Raw genomic sequence first — 19168 nt, 5'->3', positions numbered from 1 at the left:
AGAAATCTTCAGTGTCACACTGTTGTGCTTTATGTCACTTGCTGTTACTGTTTCAGGCTTTGAAGGCGGCTCAAAGTTCTCATTGACAGAAAGCCGCCTTCATGAAGGTAGATGCTTGAACCTTTCTGTGTCTCATTTGTTAATCCCACTGTCAGGAACTTTATGTTCTTGTTCTCCTTGTTGGCCTCTGCAAAGTCACTGAAGAGCTTTGCTTTATTCCTCATTGCATCTGTTATTTCTTTTGAGGTGAACCATTGTTCCTTCTCTACATCTTGAGGGTCGTCTGCTTCGGGTGTTTGTTTTAAGTAGTTAGATAAAACTGAGAGGTACGGTTCAGCACTTCCCAGGGAGGTGAAAACAAAACACACAGCATGGTCTGCACTGAGGGTTTCTTCACTAAGAACATTCTGAGAGGGGACGATCTTGGTGTTTTTCATCATGTTGGTTAAAGACATTAAGGTGTAGACTTCTCTCTCTTTACAGTCCAACCACTCGTTCAGGTCTTTGCTGTTGAAAGGAGAAGAATGTCTCTTCTTCAGGATCTCTGCGAGCACAGCCTCCTCTTCTCCTCCTCCTCGGATTGATGGAAGTTTCTTTGCCAGATTTTGTTGGAATCCCAGCTTGAACTCAGAGCACATCTCTTTAAAGCTTTTAATCTTTTTGCCAATCTGTGGGAACTGCTGTGCGGTGGTGGTTCTCATTGTGTCATTGCACCTCATTTCCAGCTCACTGAAGTCCTCCAGGACTCTCTGTGATTCCTGAACTAATCCTATACTTATCTGACGGACCAGTTTTGCAGCAGAAGAATCTAAACTTGTCAGTGGCAACAGCCAGACTTTCATTGGTACAGCCTTTTCTCCGTTGGCTCCCAGTAATCTTGGCAGGCTTTGGTAGACTTCTACTGCATCCTGAAAGGACACAGGACTTTTTTCAAGAGCAAAGTCTCCAAAGAATCTGCAGAGAATTTCTCAACATTTGCTCTGTCCTTGTCTTCCAGTTTCAGGGAACCTTCACCATCTATGCGACACTGGGAAACTTCTTGATCATCACCTTCAAGTTCCCCTCAATGTCTTGATGATCTTCTTTTTTAGACACCTCACGGTCAAAGACAAAGAAGGCTTGTGCCCCATAAAGAATGGCTGTGACTACATGTGTTGCTAATCCTTTATCAAAGACATATGAATGCTTCATATTGTCTCTTCCAAGGTGATCCATTGACAGTTCCTGGAACTTTGTGGTAGCCTTGTACTTCAGAGTTACTCTGGCCTGATTTTTGGAAATCTTACTGTCATTCAGGTATTTAGCCGATCCATCAACCTCAACCAGTCCACTCAAGAAACTTGCCTTCAGGGAAGCTTCAACATTTAGAGCTGAAGATTTGTCCTCAATTGATTCAGATGCAACGATCTCAAAGTCAGTGTTCGGTTTTGGTCTTTTGGTCTTTCCTTTATCTTTTTCCAGGTCATTGCGGTCCCACAGCGTAATGCCTGCCAAAAAGAAGAGGAGAAGTCAAACTGCCTTTTATTGCATGATAGTAAAGCATAGCTTTTAGACACAAAATCAGAGAAACACTACTTTGGCTTTTCTATAAGAACTTCTTCTGTGTTATAAAGAGGATCAATTCACAAATTAAAATAGCTTCTTCCTGACATGCTTTAAAACAAAACATGTTGGTAATCTCTATCAGAACAAGAGACACATGATTTTCAGATAATTAAAATGAAGCAAAAGTGATCAAACGATCTGAGATGAAAATTTGTTGAATGTGGCTTTAAATCCTGAAAGTTTTAAGTATCTTCACATGTGAATCCTTACCAGGGACGATGAGTCTTTGCGGCAGTCGTACAACATCCCGAGGCTGAAAGGCCGGCCGAGCGCCGCCACCTCCATCGTCCCGCCGGCTTCAGAGGCCATCGCTCAGTCTGAACTGGACAAAATGGACAACAGCTTGTTAGTTCATTTCTCTGACACTTCTCTGTGTGATGGCCACAGCAGGAATTTAAAATATTTGGTAATATCACGTCCAGACACCCTCACATTTTCACTTTAATTTTGACCTTTTCTCTCATTTAATTTTAAGTTAAAGGAAACTTTCATATAAAACAACAAACATTGTTTTTGCATTTAAAGCAACTATAATGCATTTTTTATAATGTGAAAACAATGGAATAATGTGTCGGTGTCTCTGAATTATCAGCTGAATCTGCAACTTCTCTGCTTTATGGAACTTTATCGGGACTTTCAGCAGATAGAAACAAACAGCAGATAGACACAGTTAGAGAGCATCTGGTGAACACAGTGCAGCATTTAGCAGCGATAGAGCCAGATATTTCCCTCAGGAGCTGCTGGAGACCGAACACAGAGCTATCAGAGACAAACATGACTCCACATGAAGCATCATGTTACTCTGTAGCTGCTGGAGGTGGAAATAAGCTGCTGTTTGATCACAAGTTCTATATATCAACTTAAGGATGAAACTTATTTCATGTTCAAGTTGCTTTCCATGTGCCTCTCCTCTCATCCCACACCGCAGTCCGACCACTCTAAAGAAAGCTCAGCTTCTGCTCTGTTCTGCTCAAATTACTCAAGTAATTAGCCAACTAATAACAACAACCGCTGTTATTCTGTGTCAATAGAGCCCTACGCCGCGTGCCGCCATCTTGGTGAGGTCCGTGAGCTGCTAAATTTCGTTTCTGTCATCAAATTGAAGGAGAGCAGAAGAGTTACTTTGGGGGAGGCGGTCTTTATTGGCCTCTACTGGCCGACCCGTAGGAGCTACACAGACATGCAGTATACCAATCCACTTGTCTCTTCAATACAAAGAGAAAGAGCCCATTTACTTGCCCTGTTCTGTTTTCAACTTGTGCACCTGTAAAGCATGGGAGTTCTTTCGGTCATAGGAATGTTGATCAATATTCACTGTTTTTATCAGTATTGCAGTGTTTTAGAAGCTTTATGTTATTTGGAACGTGGTTGTATGGAGAGAAATAGTGTTTTGAAGAAAACTCCCAATAAAAGTGAACATATAAACAGTAATATGGACAAAACATGAACATTCGCCTGGTATATTTTTAAAATACTGTGTAATTACTGTTGCATATTAGTTTCTTTTCATCAAATTAGAAGATATTCAGTTGCATTATAATGAGTTGGATGATGATTTTGATGGTTTATTGCATAAAAAATATAGCTTTTTTACCAGGCGGGGATGAAAATAGATTTTCCTATATTGCATCTCCATTTACTCTTTAATAGAAAAATAAATAGGTTCAGTTGATTCATATTCCTCTGACCTTTCAAAGGAGACCAGAATTATGCACCATACCTAATGGTTGAGGAGTTATTACTGATTTACTTTGGGTATGTTATTTGCGTTTTTTGTGGAAATAGGTGGCAGGTACCATGTGGTTAAATATAATTGTCCTCTCACAGGATCAGTGGGTTAGCCAGCTAACTTTTGGGTAACTCGGTTAACTCTATTTTTCCAGTCTCACAAAGACAGATGAGTTCACACTTTGGCTCACAATGTCCGATGCCATGGCGCTGGTAATAATAGCTTGGGGAATAACTTTTGAGGGGGGAGGGGAGGCAGTGGTGAACTAGCTCTTACCCCGTTAGACATTGGATAGCTGCCTCTTGTAGCCTGCGACACTCAGCCCTAGGCCGGAGGGGGCGTCTTTGAGGAGAATCAAAGCAAAATGGAACATGGTCTTGGCGATGAAGACCGTGGGCCCCCAGTTAGTTTTGTGAGTTTGGTGGGCGGGGCTTAGCAGACTGATGCGAGGAACGTTTTGCGTTGTATGTTCAATTGTTATCGACTGCTGCTTTAAATCAGAACACCTACCTGTTTGGTTTCAGTACATTTCAGGCAGTTGGAAGTTGTTTCTGCAGCTGCAGACTGAAGTCCCAACAATGGAGCCTGAAGGCTGATTCACATCATCAGTTGAGTTCTAACAGCAGCACGGAAGGGATTCTACTGATCGCCAAAGAGACAAAGAGAAAAGGCTTTTAGAGGTAACTGACGTGTTTCACTGTTTGTGCAGATAATGATTGCTATGGATGCTGGAGTGTAAGGCAAGGCAAGGCAAGGCAAGTTTATTTGTATAACACATTTTAACAACAAGGTCATTCAAAGTGCTATAATAAAACATAGAAGCAACAGGGAAATATAAAAAAGTTTAAAAGCAACATAAAATATAATAAAAGTTACAGTGTTACAATCAGGGTTAAAAGAGTTAAATGGAAAAAAGCAATGATTAAAAGCTAAAAACAAAGAAATAGAAAACAGGACAGTAAAAGTTACAGTGCAGTGTAAAGAAAAGTCTTCAGCCTTAATTTAAAAGAACTGACTGTTTCAGCAGACCTGCAGTTATCTGGGAGTTTGTTCCAGATATACGGAGCATAATAACTGAACGCTGCTTCTCCTTGTTTAGATTTGATTCTGGGGACAGAAAGCAGACCTGGTCCCAGACGACCTGAGAGGTCTGGATGGTTCATAACGAAGCAGAAGATCGGAAATGTATTTTGGCCCTAAACCATTTAGTGCTTTATAAACTAACAGCAGGATTTTGAAATAAATTCTTTGACATACAGGAAGCCAATGTAAAGACATCAGAACTGGAGTGATGTGATCCACCTTTTTGGTCTTAGTGAGGACTCAAGCAGCATCCTTCTGTATCAGCTGCAGCTGTCTAATGGATTTCTTAGGGAGCCCTGTAAGGACACTGTTACAGTAGTCGAGTCGACTGAAGATAAATGCATGGATAAGCTTTTCCAGGTCCTGCTGAGACATAAGTCCTTTAATCCTTGATATATTCTTCAGGTGATAGTAGGCTGACTTTGTAATTGTCTTAATGTGGCTCCTCAAATTCAGGTCTGAGTCCATAACCACACCAAGATTTCTGGCTTGATTTGTGGTTCTTAACATTACAGATTGAAGTCGAGCACTGACTTTCAATCGTTTCTCCCTGGCTCCAAAAACAATAACTTCAGTTTTATCCTTGTTTAACTGAAGCAAATTCTGGCACATCTAATCATTGACCTGCTCAATACAGTTACTCAGCGCCTGTATGGGATCATAGTCCCCTGGTGAAATGGTAAATGTAAATCTGTGTGTCATCTGCATAATTATGGTAACATATTTTGTTGTTTTTCATAATCTGAGCCAGTGGAAGCATGTAAATGTTAAACACAAGAGGTCCCAAAATGGAGCCTTGGGGAACTCCACATGTCATTTTTGTCAGCTCAGATGTGTGATTACCTATAGACACAAAGTAGTCCCTGTCCTTTAAATAGGATTCAAACCAGTTTAGTACTGTGCCAGAAAGTCCAACACAGTTTTCAAGTCTGTCTAGTAATATGTTGTGGTCGACCGTGTTGAATGCAGCACTGAGATCCAATAATACTAAGACTGAAATTCTGCCACTGTCAGTGTTTAAATGGATGTCATTGAAGACCCTAACAAAAGCCGTCTCAGTGCTGTGGTGTGGTCGAAAACCTGACTGGAAGACATCAAAACAGTTATTTAGTGCCAAGAAAGCACTAAGCTGTTGAAAAACAGGGGAGTTTGATATGGGCCTATAATTGCTCATTAGTGACCTGTCTAGATTGCTCTTTTTTTAAGAGTGGCGTAATGACTGCCGTTTTCAGGGCCTGTGGGAAAAAACCTGAGAGGAGAGACATGTTGACAATTTGTAGTAAATCTGAGACCATGCATTTAGAAACATTTTAGAAAAAACCTGTTGGCAGAATGTCAAGGCAGCGTGAGGAGGATTTCAGATGTTGTATTATGTCCTCCAGGTTTTTATGGTTAATAGAATCAAATTGTCTCATGCTATATGAATTGTTTTTCAGTGGACACAGGGACAAGACATATCCTGTTACTGACATGGAGGCACTGATTGCTTGTCTCATTGTTTTGAATTTTGTCTGTGAAGAAGGAAGCAAATTCATTGCAGGCCCTGGTGGATAGAAGGTCAGAGGCTACAGACACAGGAGGGTTGGTTAGCCTGTCCACAGCAGCAAACAGGGCACGTGCATTATTAATGTTTTTGGTGATGATGTCAGAGAAGAAGGACCGCCTTGCATTTCTCAGCTCTAAATTATAAATGTGAAGTCTCTCTTTATAGATGTCATAATGAACCTGGAGATTTGTTTTCCGCCACCTGCGTTCAGCTTTTCGACGCTCTCTTTTTTGAGTTTCTAACCAGCGTGGCATTTCTCCATGGAGATCTTCTCTTACCAGAGACCACCTTCACCTTGGCTGGTGCAATGGCATCAATAACATTTGTAATTTTAGAATTGAAATCATCTACAAGTGTTTTCAGTGATATGCCGTTTTGTGATCACCTCTGTTTGTACATTTGTGTGCACGCAGACAGCACTCTCAAAGAAAACACAGGAATGATCAGAGAGAGCAACATCAGTCACCACAACCTTGGAAATGTCCAGACCCTTGGAGATGACCAAGTCCAAAGTGTGCCCCTTATTGTGTGTGTGCCTCGTCACATGTAGTTCTTTAGTCCCTCTGTCCTGGGGGTTGTCAACATGGATGTTAAAATCCCCAACAATAACCACACAGTCAAAGTCAATACAGATTATAGACAGCAGTTCACCAAATTCATCAAAAAAGTTTGCACAGTATTTAGGGGGCCTGTAGATATTTAGAAAAATTGCTCGAGAAGAGGAATTCAGCTTTAGAGCCACATATTCAAAAGAATCAAAATTCCCATAAGACATCTTTTTGCATTGGAGGGAGTCATTAAACTAAATGGCAACTCCACCTCCCCTCTTATGGACTCTAGCTTCACTATAAACTGAAGTTGGGAGGGGTAGACTCGATAAGGACAGCTGCACTGTTATCTTGGTCCAACCAAGTTTAAGTTAAAAACATGAAATTAAGATTGTGAGTTATTATAAAATCATTGATTTAAAATGTTTTTCCTGCCAAAGACCTAACGTTTAACAAAGCTAATTTTAGTGTGTTAAAAACGTTATCTGGCCCACTTTTTGACAGGCTGCGGCTGACAGGAATTAATACTAAATGTGCAGGATATGTTGAGTGCTTCCTGTTTCTTAACACATTCACCGTGCTTTTTCTGTTACCTGTCAAGACAGGGATGGAGAAGACTACCTGCACACTGGGCCCCGGCTTGTCCTGGGAAGAGTCATGAGTGCTATTTTCCTTGTAGCCTGGACCCAGCACATATCAGACAGAGCTTACTGGGCTTTTTCGCCATTGTGGAGCGGGAGGACGGGTTGGGCGCTGTACTTTTGACAGATGTGTCAAACCTGGAGGACTTAGAACCAGAGGTGGAGGTGGACGGTGAGGGGGGTTTAGGGTAGAGAAAATGGGAGTGGAGCGAGGGAAGGGCGGGGAGTAAATTTGGTCCCAGCTCTAACCAGATCTTCCATGTGATCAGTGAAGTCCAACAGGGGGGAGAGGAGAGAAAGTGTGTCTGAAGGTGGGGATTGGGGGGATAGAGATGTTGAATCCTCACTGTCGGTTTTCAGTGAGGGAGGTGGAGACTCTTCCTCTTGGCTCAGATGTCTCCAGTGATCAGAGCTCTCTTCCGGCGGGGGCTGAGGTGGCTCTCCTTCAAGGTTTCTGGCGTGTTGTGTTGTGTCTTCTTCTTGTTTAGATTCCTCTTGTCTCTTGTCCTTGGCAGAGGGAACAGATGAGTGATGCAGAAAGTAAAACAGTTTGGAGCTGAACAATTTTACTCCTGACTTGTTAAGGCAAAGTCCATCTGCCTTAAAAAGATGCCTGCGGTCCCACAGAAAGTGAAAGTTTTCGATGAAATGCACTGAATGGACAGTACATGTGTTGAGAGCCACGTGTTCAAAGCCATCAATCTGCTGAATCTCTCAGCTCCTCTTCGGATTGGCGGTATAGGGCCACTGATAAACACCTCAGCATTCAGAGAGCTGACTGTGTTCAACAGATTATTAAAATCCTCTTTCAACACTTCAGACTGTTTCACAACATCATTGGTCCCGATGTGCAGTATGATGTTTTTCACAACAGGATGTTCAGCCACGATATGCAGGATTCTTTCTGCCAAGTCAGACACCGTATCCTTCGGAAAGCAGAGTACTTTGGTGTTCTTACTGCACATGCTTCTTACATCGTTTACGGCAGAGTCACCCACAATCAGAGTTTGAGGCCCAGTCGTTAGCTTTCCCTGCAGCCTTTTACTTTCTGATTTGCTCTCAGTCCTTACCCTTCTGTGTGAGGACAGGATGTTATCCAGGTCATCAGACGGAGATCCAGGTTCCTGCAATAGTGGTGAAAATCTGTTCTGCTGTTGCACACTCGGTTGTTGGGGAGGTTTGTTGCTAACTCTCCCTTTCGCAGCTGTCCACAGCTGTGTCCTACCAAGAACAGGGGTTGAAGAGGCGTTCTGCCTGGATGATAATGCAGGCCAGCCAGTCGCATCACAAATCTCAGGGCGCTGGGTTCTGCCTGTTACTGGTTCTCTCGAGTTCCAGGGAGGACTCCCACTTTCAGATTTATTACCCCGTACACAGGCCTCCTGCTTCTTGGTAGCCTTGTTGGTGCTAATTAGCGTGTGTTAGCATGCTCTTGTCCACTGTTTTAGGTCCACGGTAAAGTGGTGTCATTCCCTCATAGTCCATTCACTTCCACATTCACTTCCAACCTGTGGATCTTGGTTTCCAGCACTGCAATTTTCTGTAGAAGTTTGTAGAAGTCGTCCGTGGAGAAGGGGGGCATCTTGTTGCTAATTAGCATTAGCTATAACTCCAGTCACTGCAGTACAGGCTAGTGCTATTGATAGGCCGCACTCGCGTAGCACTAAGATCATAAAAGGTTTTAAAGTATGGCAAGAGCCAACTTTATCTGACAGTCCCAGTGATTTAAAAGTATCCAAGAGCTGCTGATTTCTAGCACGAAAAACAAAAAAGAGAGTTTAAGCAAAAGAATGCAAGGAGAGGCAAGAGCAAGCAGCGTCTGCACTGTAAGAAAGCAGGAAGGAGTCACTTCCCTAAACCCATTAAAGATCAGGACAGAGCCGCTAACATAGACTGTATAAAGAAGTGGACGTAGCCACCATGATGTCACCCACTGGTCTGTGGACTGGCGTTTTGAAGGCGTACATTTTTTCAAGGGTTAGGGTTAGCCAATCACAGGCAGAGTAAGGGGGCAGGACTTAACACAAAGTTTGTGTCCATCAGGTGAGAGTTGTTCAAAATCTGGTGAAAAAAAACAACAACAACAAATTTCCAAACCTCGAGACGTACCGATTGGTTGTCACCAGTTGTTTTGGAACCAGAAGTGACCATATTTGGATGAGAGGGGGAACTGGGGAGGGATACGCATTTCCACGCCTGACAGGTTGCCATGGTAGCAACTTGTCAATCACAACATTGTCCCGCCCTAAAGCCTCCCTGCTTCCTGGTCTCTGTTCCTCTAAATGGGACCATAATTTACTAAATGAACATCATGCTGTGTTGAAGAAGACTTGAAACTAGCGACTGAGACCAGAAACTCATCAGGAAAGTGTTTACTGAGGAAACGAATAGGGCTGCAAGGATTAGTTGACGTAATCGACGATAAAAATTTGTTGACGTGAAATTTCATTGTTGACGAATCGAGTGAGGCTGTTTAAGGGAGAGATAACGAACTTCTTATTAAGAACATTTGCTCTTGGAAATCTATTGTGTAATAGATAAAACATGTCATGGAGCATTACAACATGAGACAAGATTGGCACGATTTTCAAAATAAAACATCCTGTGCAGACTTCTGATCGTGTATCAACAATAAACAGAGTTAAAACAGACAATTTATCTGCGTAGCCTACTTAACCATGGAGAAGCATTAAAGCTTTGTGAGCGGCAGAATAAGCATCATGGACCTATGACCTTTGTCCCTCTTTCAGCCTGCTCTGTCATTTGTGACTGTAGCCTGTGCACAAAGTGTTTCTTCCTTTAATCTCAGGTCATGCAGTGTAATCACCTTTAATAAGTAACTAGAACAGGAAAACTGTTTGTGTGGAAAGAACATAGATAAGAGGGTGTGTCCGCACATCTGATACACGTCTTGATACATCCTTGCTTTGTTCTGTTCAAGCTTTCCTTTGGAGACATAATTAGTGGACACAATACTGCTATTGTTTCATAAGTAAAGCCTTTATGTACAAGGCTTCGTCTCGGAGGTCCTAAGATGACTTTGCTTTCAAGGTGCTTAAACTGTTAAATGAATTAACATTAACAATCCACAGCTACTGTATTTTCTTATAAACATAGATAAAACACACTTTTCAAAACAGGCTGGTGATGGAGCAGTGGATAAGACACATGCCTCTGGTGTGACAGACTCGGCTTCAAATCCACTGTGAGACACCAATGTGTCCCTGAGCAAGACACTCACCCCTCGTTGCTCCAGAGGCGTGCGACCTCTGACATGTATAGCAATTGTAATTCGCTTTAGATAAAAGCGTCGCTAAATTAATAAATGTAAATTTACTGAAAAGTGCTTAACAAATAAACATATTATTATTAGTATTGTTCATATGTGTGTTAGCTTGGTCTGATTGTTGAGGCTGGATATGTCAATTCAATAAAAGCTGGATTCGAATGTATCTGTACCAACAAGTTGTTCAGCCTAAACCTACAAACGACGATTTAGTTAGCTGGATCGTGGTCTAGCCCCATGTATGGTACATTCAACTCACAGAGCTAAGTGTCTGATTTTCTAAAAAAACAAATATGTTGTTAAACTTTGCTTTCCGCTGTTTTGAAGATATGAGATCTGAATTCTCAAAGACTCTCTAAACATCTGGGTGACAAAATATTCCATCTCTTGCATTATTAAAAAGATTTAAAACAATTTCCAAAGTTGGGCCTCTCTATCCTAATACAAGTAAGACGGCCAGTTAAAATACAAGTAAATCATATGACATAATGGAGATATGTGAAATGGGACACCCTGATGAGCTCTCCGAAGCTTGAGAAAAGGGGGCCAGACAATAAGCAGATAGTATTTAATATATAAATTTACTAACACGTCTACATTTGTGCACATATTATACTGTAACAACCCACCTCAGACTAAGCAATGACCCTAAGACACTAAAAGCTAAAACAACTTAAACTGAAACCAACAAAAAATATAAAAATATATACAAGTTTACGTCTGCCCTTTCTAAGAGCTTTTTTCTGGTCTTGTATTTATTGCAGGGAAAGTAAATCAGAATACAGTCATTTACTTTGGACCATGATATGGCACGTATGACTTTCTTCTGTAAAATCTTCAGTTTCAAAACAGCATCAGGATGCTTACAGTAGAAACGTTTCTGATCCTCTGAGGCTGTTCTGTGGTTTCTGCTTTTGTGTCTGAGGAAAAAACAACATCTGATCTTTATTCATTGACAGAAGTAGAAGCAGAAGAGAGTCAGGCTGATTTCTCAGAAAAAGTGTGACCTGTAGACCGACGCAAGGACGACATTTTGGTGGGCAGGGGCTGCAGGCATAATTCTATACATTTCTTTAAATACTTTTACTTTTTGTTTCACAAGCAAGATTCCAAATGAGTAGCCAACAGCTTCACACAGCCAAGCAACAGAATACTGAATTGCCTGAATACATTAATGTATTGATCAAATACATTATGATTGTTGCTATTATATAACACTTATCCACTGTTCCATCACCACCCCTCATGACCAATAATACATTTTACTTTTGATACTTAAATGTTTTAAATGCAGCTACTTACTTTGACAGTTTCTGCATTTAGTCTTTCTAGGGCAGTAGTGTCAGAGAGAAACAGAGAAACTGTGCTTGACTGCAGCTCTGCAGTCTGACAGACAAACTTTCAAACACGTTTTCACTGAGGAATGTGTTCAGTGTTTCTGCACCTTTCAGTGTCCAGACACTTCACCAATGGTGGGCCTGTTGTTTGCAAATGGGTTTTCTTCTTATTTTAATTACTTGTTGCTCAGTTTATTTCAGACATAAACAACAGTTGTTTTTTTATCTTAAACAGACAAACGCTCCTTTAAAGCATATTTTCAACTCATTAAAATCAGTCACTAAATACAATCAAAGTAACAGGAAACAGGTCGAAGAAAGCGGATTAACCATCTTAAACTAAGGCTCACTGTGACTTCAGTCACTTTGGTTTGGTTTTTATCTGTTATATTGTTTCTATATTATCTATAAATGTTGTTTAATTAAAAATGACACATTTTTATCTGGTGTAATATTTTTAGATGTAACAAAGTCAGATTCTAGTTTTTATTGAATTTGTACTCACCGGTGTTTGTCAGAGATTCTGATGTTTTGTTGAGGAAAACCTGTTGATTCAGTTGAATTTTCAAACGAGAGAAACAGAGAGACTCGACTCGACTGCAGCTCTGCAGTCTCTCAGACTAACTTTCACTTTCATTGAGGAATGTGATTTTTCCTCTTTCAGTGTTGCTCCACCTCTCAGTGTTCAGACACGTTACCAAAGGGGGGGAAATAAAAAAAACACTGAGCCTTATTACTGATTGTTGTATCCACTCCACAACTGCAGGAAGGAGAGCTGCAACCGTCCCCCTGGGGCCTCAAACAGACACTGAATTTTGTGAGAGGCCACAAGTCAAAAAAGTTGGATTTGGTTTAATCTTTAAAAATATGTTTTTATATATCTTCTCAATCTGTAAAGTAAATTGTAACTAAAGCTAAAAACTACACACAAAGTAACATAAAATGGAAAAAAAGTAAAGTAAAAGGACCTCAAAACTGTACTTCAGTGCAGTAAATGTACTTAGTTACTTCCCAGCACTGCTGCATGATGGATAAAGTGGATGTCAGCAGTGTAACATCTGACCTGAAAGAGAAAACGAAGCTGCAGAAGGTAAAGAAGGCGACTCTGACACATCAGAGGACGACAGACAACACTTCGAATAATAACATTTATTTATTTATACACATACTCTGGTCCAGAGGAAAGGATAACTCAGGGATTTAATGCAGGAGATAACTGTGGAGTCTACGAGAAAGCTGTTCTCAGCCTTGATACCTTAATACTATGATAGTTCTCACAGGAACAGTAGGCAGAAGATAAAACTATCTCACAGATGTTCATTATAGCTGAAACACTGGTACACATAGTGGACAGTAAGATGAATATAAGTACACAAAGTAAATGATACATATCAGAATGCAGAAAGGTCAAATCAACCATCCCAGTAAAACTTTAAATCTGAGCAAGAAGCTGATATTCCTGTTTACAAAGCTGTACTGAACAATGTAAATCTATATATCTAAATGCTTTTTATGAGCAGTTATTTTTAGATTGAAAAAATAGATAAAATATGAATACTATTTAATTCTCAGTGTTCAGGTTTGCTGAGTTAATAAAGCTGCAGGTTTAAACTGTGACACTGGTGTTAATGGTGGCAGGAAGTTGTCCAGTTAATGCTTCCAGCACACTCAAACATTTATCAGCACACACGGAAAATCTGAGATTTTCTGCAGATAACTCCTGCTGGAATATGTTTGTACAAACGAGTTAGCAGCTTCTCTCTTTATGTCGAACACATTTCTACTTTTGTTGGTTAGAATAACTGAAGTGTCGGTGTCTCAGTATGGAGACTCTGTCTCAGTACATCACTCTCTGTCCTGTTTGGTTCTTTTTTATCTGTGTCACAAAAATCTTCCTGATCACTATGGAAGCTGGAGAAGTTCCACTCCTGTGTTAGCCATGTACTCAGCTTTTGGGGTCCGTGGGGTCCCTTAGCTTGGGAACTGGAGGGATGCTGTTTGAAGTCCAGTATGAAGTCAGTACGGAGTGTGGACTGGTAGCTGGAGAGGAGTGAAACATTTCCCCAGCAGGGCAGAAAGGTTCACTGTGTAAGTTTTAGTGGCATCTAGTGGTGAGGGTTGTGAATTGCAACCAACGGCTCAGTCACCGCTCACCCCTCCCTTTGTAAGCTCAAAGGAGGAGCTACAGTGGTGACAAGCTCTGTCGGCTCGTGTGCTAAATAATACATGCGGTGTTCCATTTGTCCAAATAATACTACTACTACCACTACTATTCAATTTTGTTACGTCCCAGCTCACTAGGGGAAAGGGGATGTATGCATAAACCAGATGCACTTGGTATGGTGGAAAAGTTTAAGGTTTTAACAAACTAAAGTTGGGCAAGTGGGTGCTGTGATAACATAAACTCAAGATAACAAAAAGAGATCCCTCCAAAACAGGGATTACTAACTCAAAAAGTACTTACTCTAAAACCTAGCCCAACTCTGCAGACACACGGTTAAACACAAACTAACTCAAGGGTGTCTCTTAACAAAAATAAACACTTACTGACTCTCAGTAGTGAAATAAACTGCTGCAACAGAGTCTTTAGCTAAACAGCTAACACAAAGACTACTCTCAACAAAATAAATACTGACTCTCAGTAATAACAGTAACAAACACAAACAGGCCACAGAAGTGAAGCTGCTGCAACCAGCGAACAATATACATACTACCGGTTCCTCACCGAAACCAGCCAATCCTCAGCCGGGGATTGCACAACCTGCTTAGCATACTGGGAAAACACATGGACAGTAACCAAAACACACGGCTGCTACCAGCGGCTCTAACAATTTCAGTTCAATTTTATTTACATAGCGCCAAATCACAACAGTTATCTCTGAGCGCTTTACTACTACTACAACTATTACTTCTTCTTCTTCCTTCTTCTTTGTATGTATTAAACAAAGTGACGAAACACGCTCCGTAGAGTCGTTTGTCTGTTCAGGCTACTGTAGAAACAAGACGGCGTCCATGTAAGAGGACCCGCGGTGTCTGTAGATAGAAATGTCTCATTCTAAGGTAATAAAAACATAACGGTTTATTATGTAAGGTCTTTATACACCACTGAAAACATAGTTATGGATCTTATATTGCATTTCTGTCAATAAATCCTCCTAAATCCAAACATTATCATCTTCTTCTTCAACAAGAGGATTGCACCAACATCAAGTTCTTTATCATGTACTTTCTCTGATAAAGAGAAACATGATGTCACCATCTTCAAGGTGCTGACATAATCATCTTCTTCATCATTATCTTCTTCAACAAGAAGATTCCACTAACATCAAGTTCTTCATCTTGTGCATTCTCTAATAGAAATAAACATGATGTCACCATATTCAAGATGCTGACATCATCATAATTTTTATAAATATCTTCTTCATTATTAACATCATCTTCATCATCATTATCATCGTCGTCTAGTTCTTTCACTCCACTCACTACTTTCAGGATCTGAACTCTTCCCAAAAGCCCTTGTTTTTCTTCAGGCGTGGCTCTTGATTCTTCTCAGGTTTGTTTAAACCAAGTTTGAAGTTTTTCAGCAAATTTGTTAAATGAATTCTCGAGCTGCTGTCTTTCTCTGAGGACCTCTTTCATCATCGTCAAGCTTTTGGTTTCTATGATATTCAAAGCAGCAAAGAACCTCTTCATGCTTTTTATCCCCATGTTCCAAAACATCTGATCAAAGCCTCCATCTTCATCCTCATCATCCCCACTCATGCTGCCTGCTGCAGATGATTTGTTGTCTGCAAACAAAGCTGAGTTATTGAATTTGAAGTGAACTGGCAGCCCGTCTCTTGTTTTAGGACATGGGACACCTGAAGCATTGATTCCCTCTAGAACTGGTGGACGCTGGCCGTCTGCGAATGTCACCAGAACCCTGATGTTTTCTGCCACATCTTTGCCAAAGATTGAGAGTATGGAGTCAAACACATATTTCTGTGTTGGCGTGAGTCGAGGTAAAGAAGCCTGAGCTACAAAACACACAGCGTCAATTTCACTGACACCAAGCTCAGCAGAGAAGAGATTACACAGCTGTTCTGTGATCTGTCTGTCTCTTATTAAGCCTCTTGTATCTCCAAACTCTGGAGTGTCAACAATGGTCAGAGAGTATTCTGTTTTAAAACCCTCCTGGTGGTTGATTTTGTACACAGTGACTTCAGAGGTCTGACTTTCAGCCTGTGACGTCGACTGATCCTCATCAATTAACTTAAACCGATATGAATCCTCCCATTCGACACCAACAATGTAGTTGATCAGTCCATTGATCAGAGTCGCCTTTCCAGATCCGGACACTCCAAAAAACATTATTGTGCGATTTTTCCTCGTGCTTTCTTTGCCAAAACTGTATCTTCTACATCCATCAATGTCCGTATCTTCTTCTTTCAGAGGCAGTTTGTAAACTGAAGGTGATTCAGAATTTATCCTTTCACTTCTGCTTTTGAGGAGTTCTGTGAGCCGTTTAAATTTCATTGTGCAGACATTAACAGAGATGCTCTCCTTGCTTCTTCCAGCTGCACCACAGTCACATCTGACCCTGACAACATATTCTGTCTCTGGCTGAAGCCCTGAAATGATCGCCTTTTCAGCTCTCGACATCATTTGCTTCCATTGGAGATCTTCCTCTTTCACCCTGTTGTCTGTTTTGGCGTACTCCACGATGTAGCTCAAAATCTGGACATCTTGTCCAAGCTCAGCAGGTTTCTCCAGCTGACTGAGATCTCACGTGAGTTTGGTTCAACTTGAGGTTTTCCAGGAGGGCTGCAAGGTAAGGTTTTAATGGAACCACTGACTTCATTGGCCGGCCCAACACCTGCTGAGGTCACTGCTCTGCATCTGAACATATACTCTGTGTTAGGACTCAGATGGCTCACTGTGACTTCTCCAGCTTTTGATGCTGTCTCTTGTTGCCATCCATCCTCTCCTCTGACACAGTACTCTACAGAGTAGGAGGTGATGTTCTCTGCTCCAAATCTGGGCGCAGAAATCTTCAGTGTCACACTGTTGTGCTTTATGTCACTTGCTGTTACTGTTTCAGGCTTTGAAGGCGGCTCAAAGTTCTCATTGACAGAAAAGCCGACTTCATAAAGGTAGATGCTTGAACCTTTCTGTGTCTCATTTGTTAATCCCACTGTCAGGAACTTTATGTTCTTGTTCTCCTTGTTGGCCTCTGCAAAGTCACTGAAGAGCGTTGCTTTATTCCTCATTGCATCTGTTATTTCTTTTGAGGTGAACCAATGTTCCTTCTCTACATCTTGAGGGTCGTCTGGTTCGGGTGTTTGTTTTAAGTAGTTAGATAAAGCTGAGAGGTACGGTTCAGCACTTACCAGGGAGGTGAAAACAAAACACACAGCATGGTCTGCACTGAGGGTTTCTTTACTAAGAACATTCTGAGAGGGGACGATCTTGGTGTTTTTCATCATGTTGGTTAAAGACATTAAGGTGTAGACTTCTCTCTCTTTACAGTCCATCCACTCGTTCAGGTCTTTGCTGTTGAAAGGAGAAGAATGTCTCTTCTTCAGGATCTCTGCGAGCACAGCCTCCTCTTCTCCTCCTCCTCGGATTGATGGAAGTTTCTTTGCCAAGTTTTGTTGGAATCCCAGCTTGAACTCAGAGCACATCTCTTTAAAGGTTTTAATCTTTTTGCCAATCTGTGGGAACTGCTGTGCGGTGGTGGTTCTCATTGTGTCATTGCACCTCATTTCCAGCTCACTGAAGTCCTCCAGGACTCTCTGTGATTCCTGAACTAATCCTAAACTTATCTGACGGACCAGTTTTGCAGCAGAAGAATCTAAACTTGTCAGTGGCAACAGCCAGACTTTCATTGGTACAGCCTTTTCTCCGTTGGCTCCCAGTAATCTTGGCAGGCTTTGGTAGACTTCTACTGCATCCTGAAAGGACACAGGAGTTTTTTCAAGAGAAAAGTCTCCAAAGAATCTGCAGGAGAATTTCTCAACATTTGCTCTGTCCTTGTCTTCCAGTTTCAGGGAACCTTCACCCTCTATAGCAACACTGGGAATCTTGTTGATCATCACCTTCAAGTTCCCCTCAATGTCTTGATGATCTTCCACTTCAGAAACCTCACGGTCAAAGACAAAGAAGGCTTGTGCCCCATAAAGAATACCTGTGACTACATGTGTTGCTAATCCTTTATCAAAGACATATGGATGCTTCACATTGTCTCTTCCAAGGTGATCCATCGACAGTTCCTGGAACTTTGTGGTAGCCTTGTACTTCAGAGTTACTCTGGCCTGATTTTTGGAAATCTTACTGTCGTTCAGGTATTTGGCCGATCCATCAACCTCAACCAGTCCACTCAAGAAACTTGCCTTCAGGGAAGCTTCAACGTTTAGTGCTGAAGATTTGTCCTCAATTGATTCAGATGCAACAATGTCAAAGTCAGTGTTCGGTTTTGGTCTTTCTCCTTTATCTTTTTCCAGGTCATTGCGGTCCCACAGCGTAATGCCTGCCAAAAAGAAGAGGAGAAGTCAAACTGCCTTTTATTGCATGATAGTAAAGCTTAGCTTTTAAACACAAAATCAGAGAAACACTACTTTGGCTTTTCTATAAGAACTTCTTCTGTGTTATAATGAGGATCAATTCACAAATTAAAATAGCTTCTTCCTGACATTCTTTAAAACAAAACATGTTGGTAATCTCTATCAGAACAAGAGACACATGATTTATCTGCTGAGTTCAGATATTAAAAAGAAGCAAAAGTGATCAAATGATCTGAGATGAAAATGTTGTTGAATGTGGCTTTAAATCCTGAAAGTTTTAAGTATCTTCACATGTGAATCCTTACCAGGGATGAGTGAGTCTTTGCGGCAGTCGTACAACATCCCGAGGCTGAAAGGCCGGCAGAGCGCCGCCACCTCAATCGTCCCGCTGGCTTCAGAGTCCATCGCTCAGTCTGAACTGGACAAAATGGACAACAGCTTGTTAGTTCATTTCTGACACTTCTCTGTGTGATGACCAGCAGGAATTTAAAATATTTGGTAATATCACGTCCAGACACCCTCATATCAACTTTATGGAGTGTGAGAACGAAAAACCTGTCCGGCAGCCTTCATTCCAAATTCCCTCCAAGACAATCTAGACAGGAAAATTTTCTCACGGCCCCTCTGCCTTAGGCGGCCACGCATGGTACTCCAGTCCAATTAATAAACGACATCTTTATCAGTCAATGCAGAAATACGGTTTAGCCAATACATGTCAAAACCTCAGGAAATAAAACTAATCAAAACAATGTCCGAATTCAGGCTGGTCAACCCATCGGACCCTCCAACGGACCTTTCCCTGCCTAGACCCTATATCCCTAAGCATCAAGAAAAAGAAAAAAACCTGAGGT

General features: G+C 41.3%; 1 protein-coding gene, 1 long non-coding RNA gene and 1 pseudogene across 8 annotated transcripts in view; all 3 read right to left on the bottom strand.

Annotated features, from left to right (window-relative positions):
- Positions 1-1669, bottom strand: part of LOC119901615 — a 10332-nt pseudogene extending 8663 nt beyond the window's left edge.
- A 163-nt stretch (positions 1670-1832) lies between these two features.
- LOC119902694 lies at positions 1833-12345 on the bottom strand. 2 transcript variants are annotated; one of them, XR_005444352.1, is made up of 3 exons: positions 12281-12345; positions 3845-3973; positions 1833-1927 (listed from the first exon to the last, which is right to left on the bottom strand). It is a non-coding gene; the product is annotated as an uncharacterized LOC119902694 (long non-coding RNA). The 2 variants fall into 2 exon arrangements; XR_005444353.1 differs by lacking the exon at positions 1833-1927 and adding an exon at positions 2620-2693.
- A 564-nt stretch (positions 12346-12909) lies between these two features.
- Positions 12910-19168, bottom strand: part of LOC119902692 (cytolytic toxin-alpha-like) — a 30083-nt gene continuing 23824 nt past the window's right edge. For 5 of the 6 annotated variants that reach the window (XM_038719031.1, XM_038719029.1, XM_038719030.1 and 2 more), the window contains 2 exons: positions 18623-18735; positions 12910-18283 (listed from right to left, as the gene is read on the bottom strand). In XM_038719031.1, the coding sequence (XP_038574959.1) occupies positions 16485-18283; positions 18623-18722 (1899 nt within the window). In that variant the 5' untranslated portion in view covers positions 18723-18735 and the 3' untranslated portion in view covers positions 12910-16484. The remainder of the gene's footprint in view (positions 18284-18622; positions 18736-19168) is intronic. The other variant, XM_038719035.1, reaches the window with a different exon arrangement.

This window comes from Micropterus salmoides, unplaced genomic scaffold (assembly GCF_014851395.1).
Source record: "Micropterus salmoides isolate LMB-PRFRI ecotype aquatic unplaced genomic scaffold, ASM1485139v1 Ms_hic_scaffold_14, whole genome shotgun sequence".
NCBI classification, from domain to species: Eukaryota; Metazoa; Chordata; class Actinopteri; order Centrarchiformes; family Centrarchidae; genus Micropterus; species Micropterus salmoides.
Note: the sequence above shows the minus strand (reverse complement) of the source record. Positions and strands in the feature narration are given on the sequence as shown.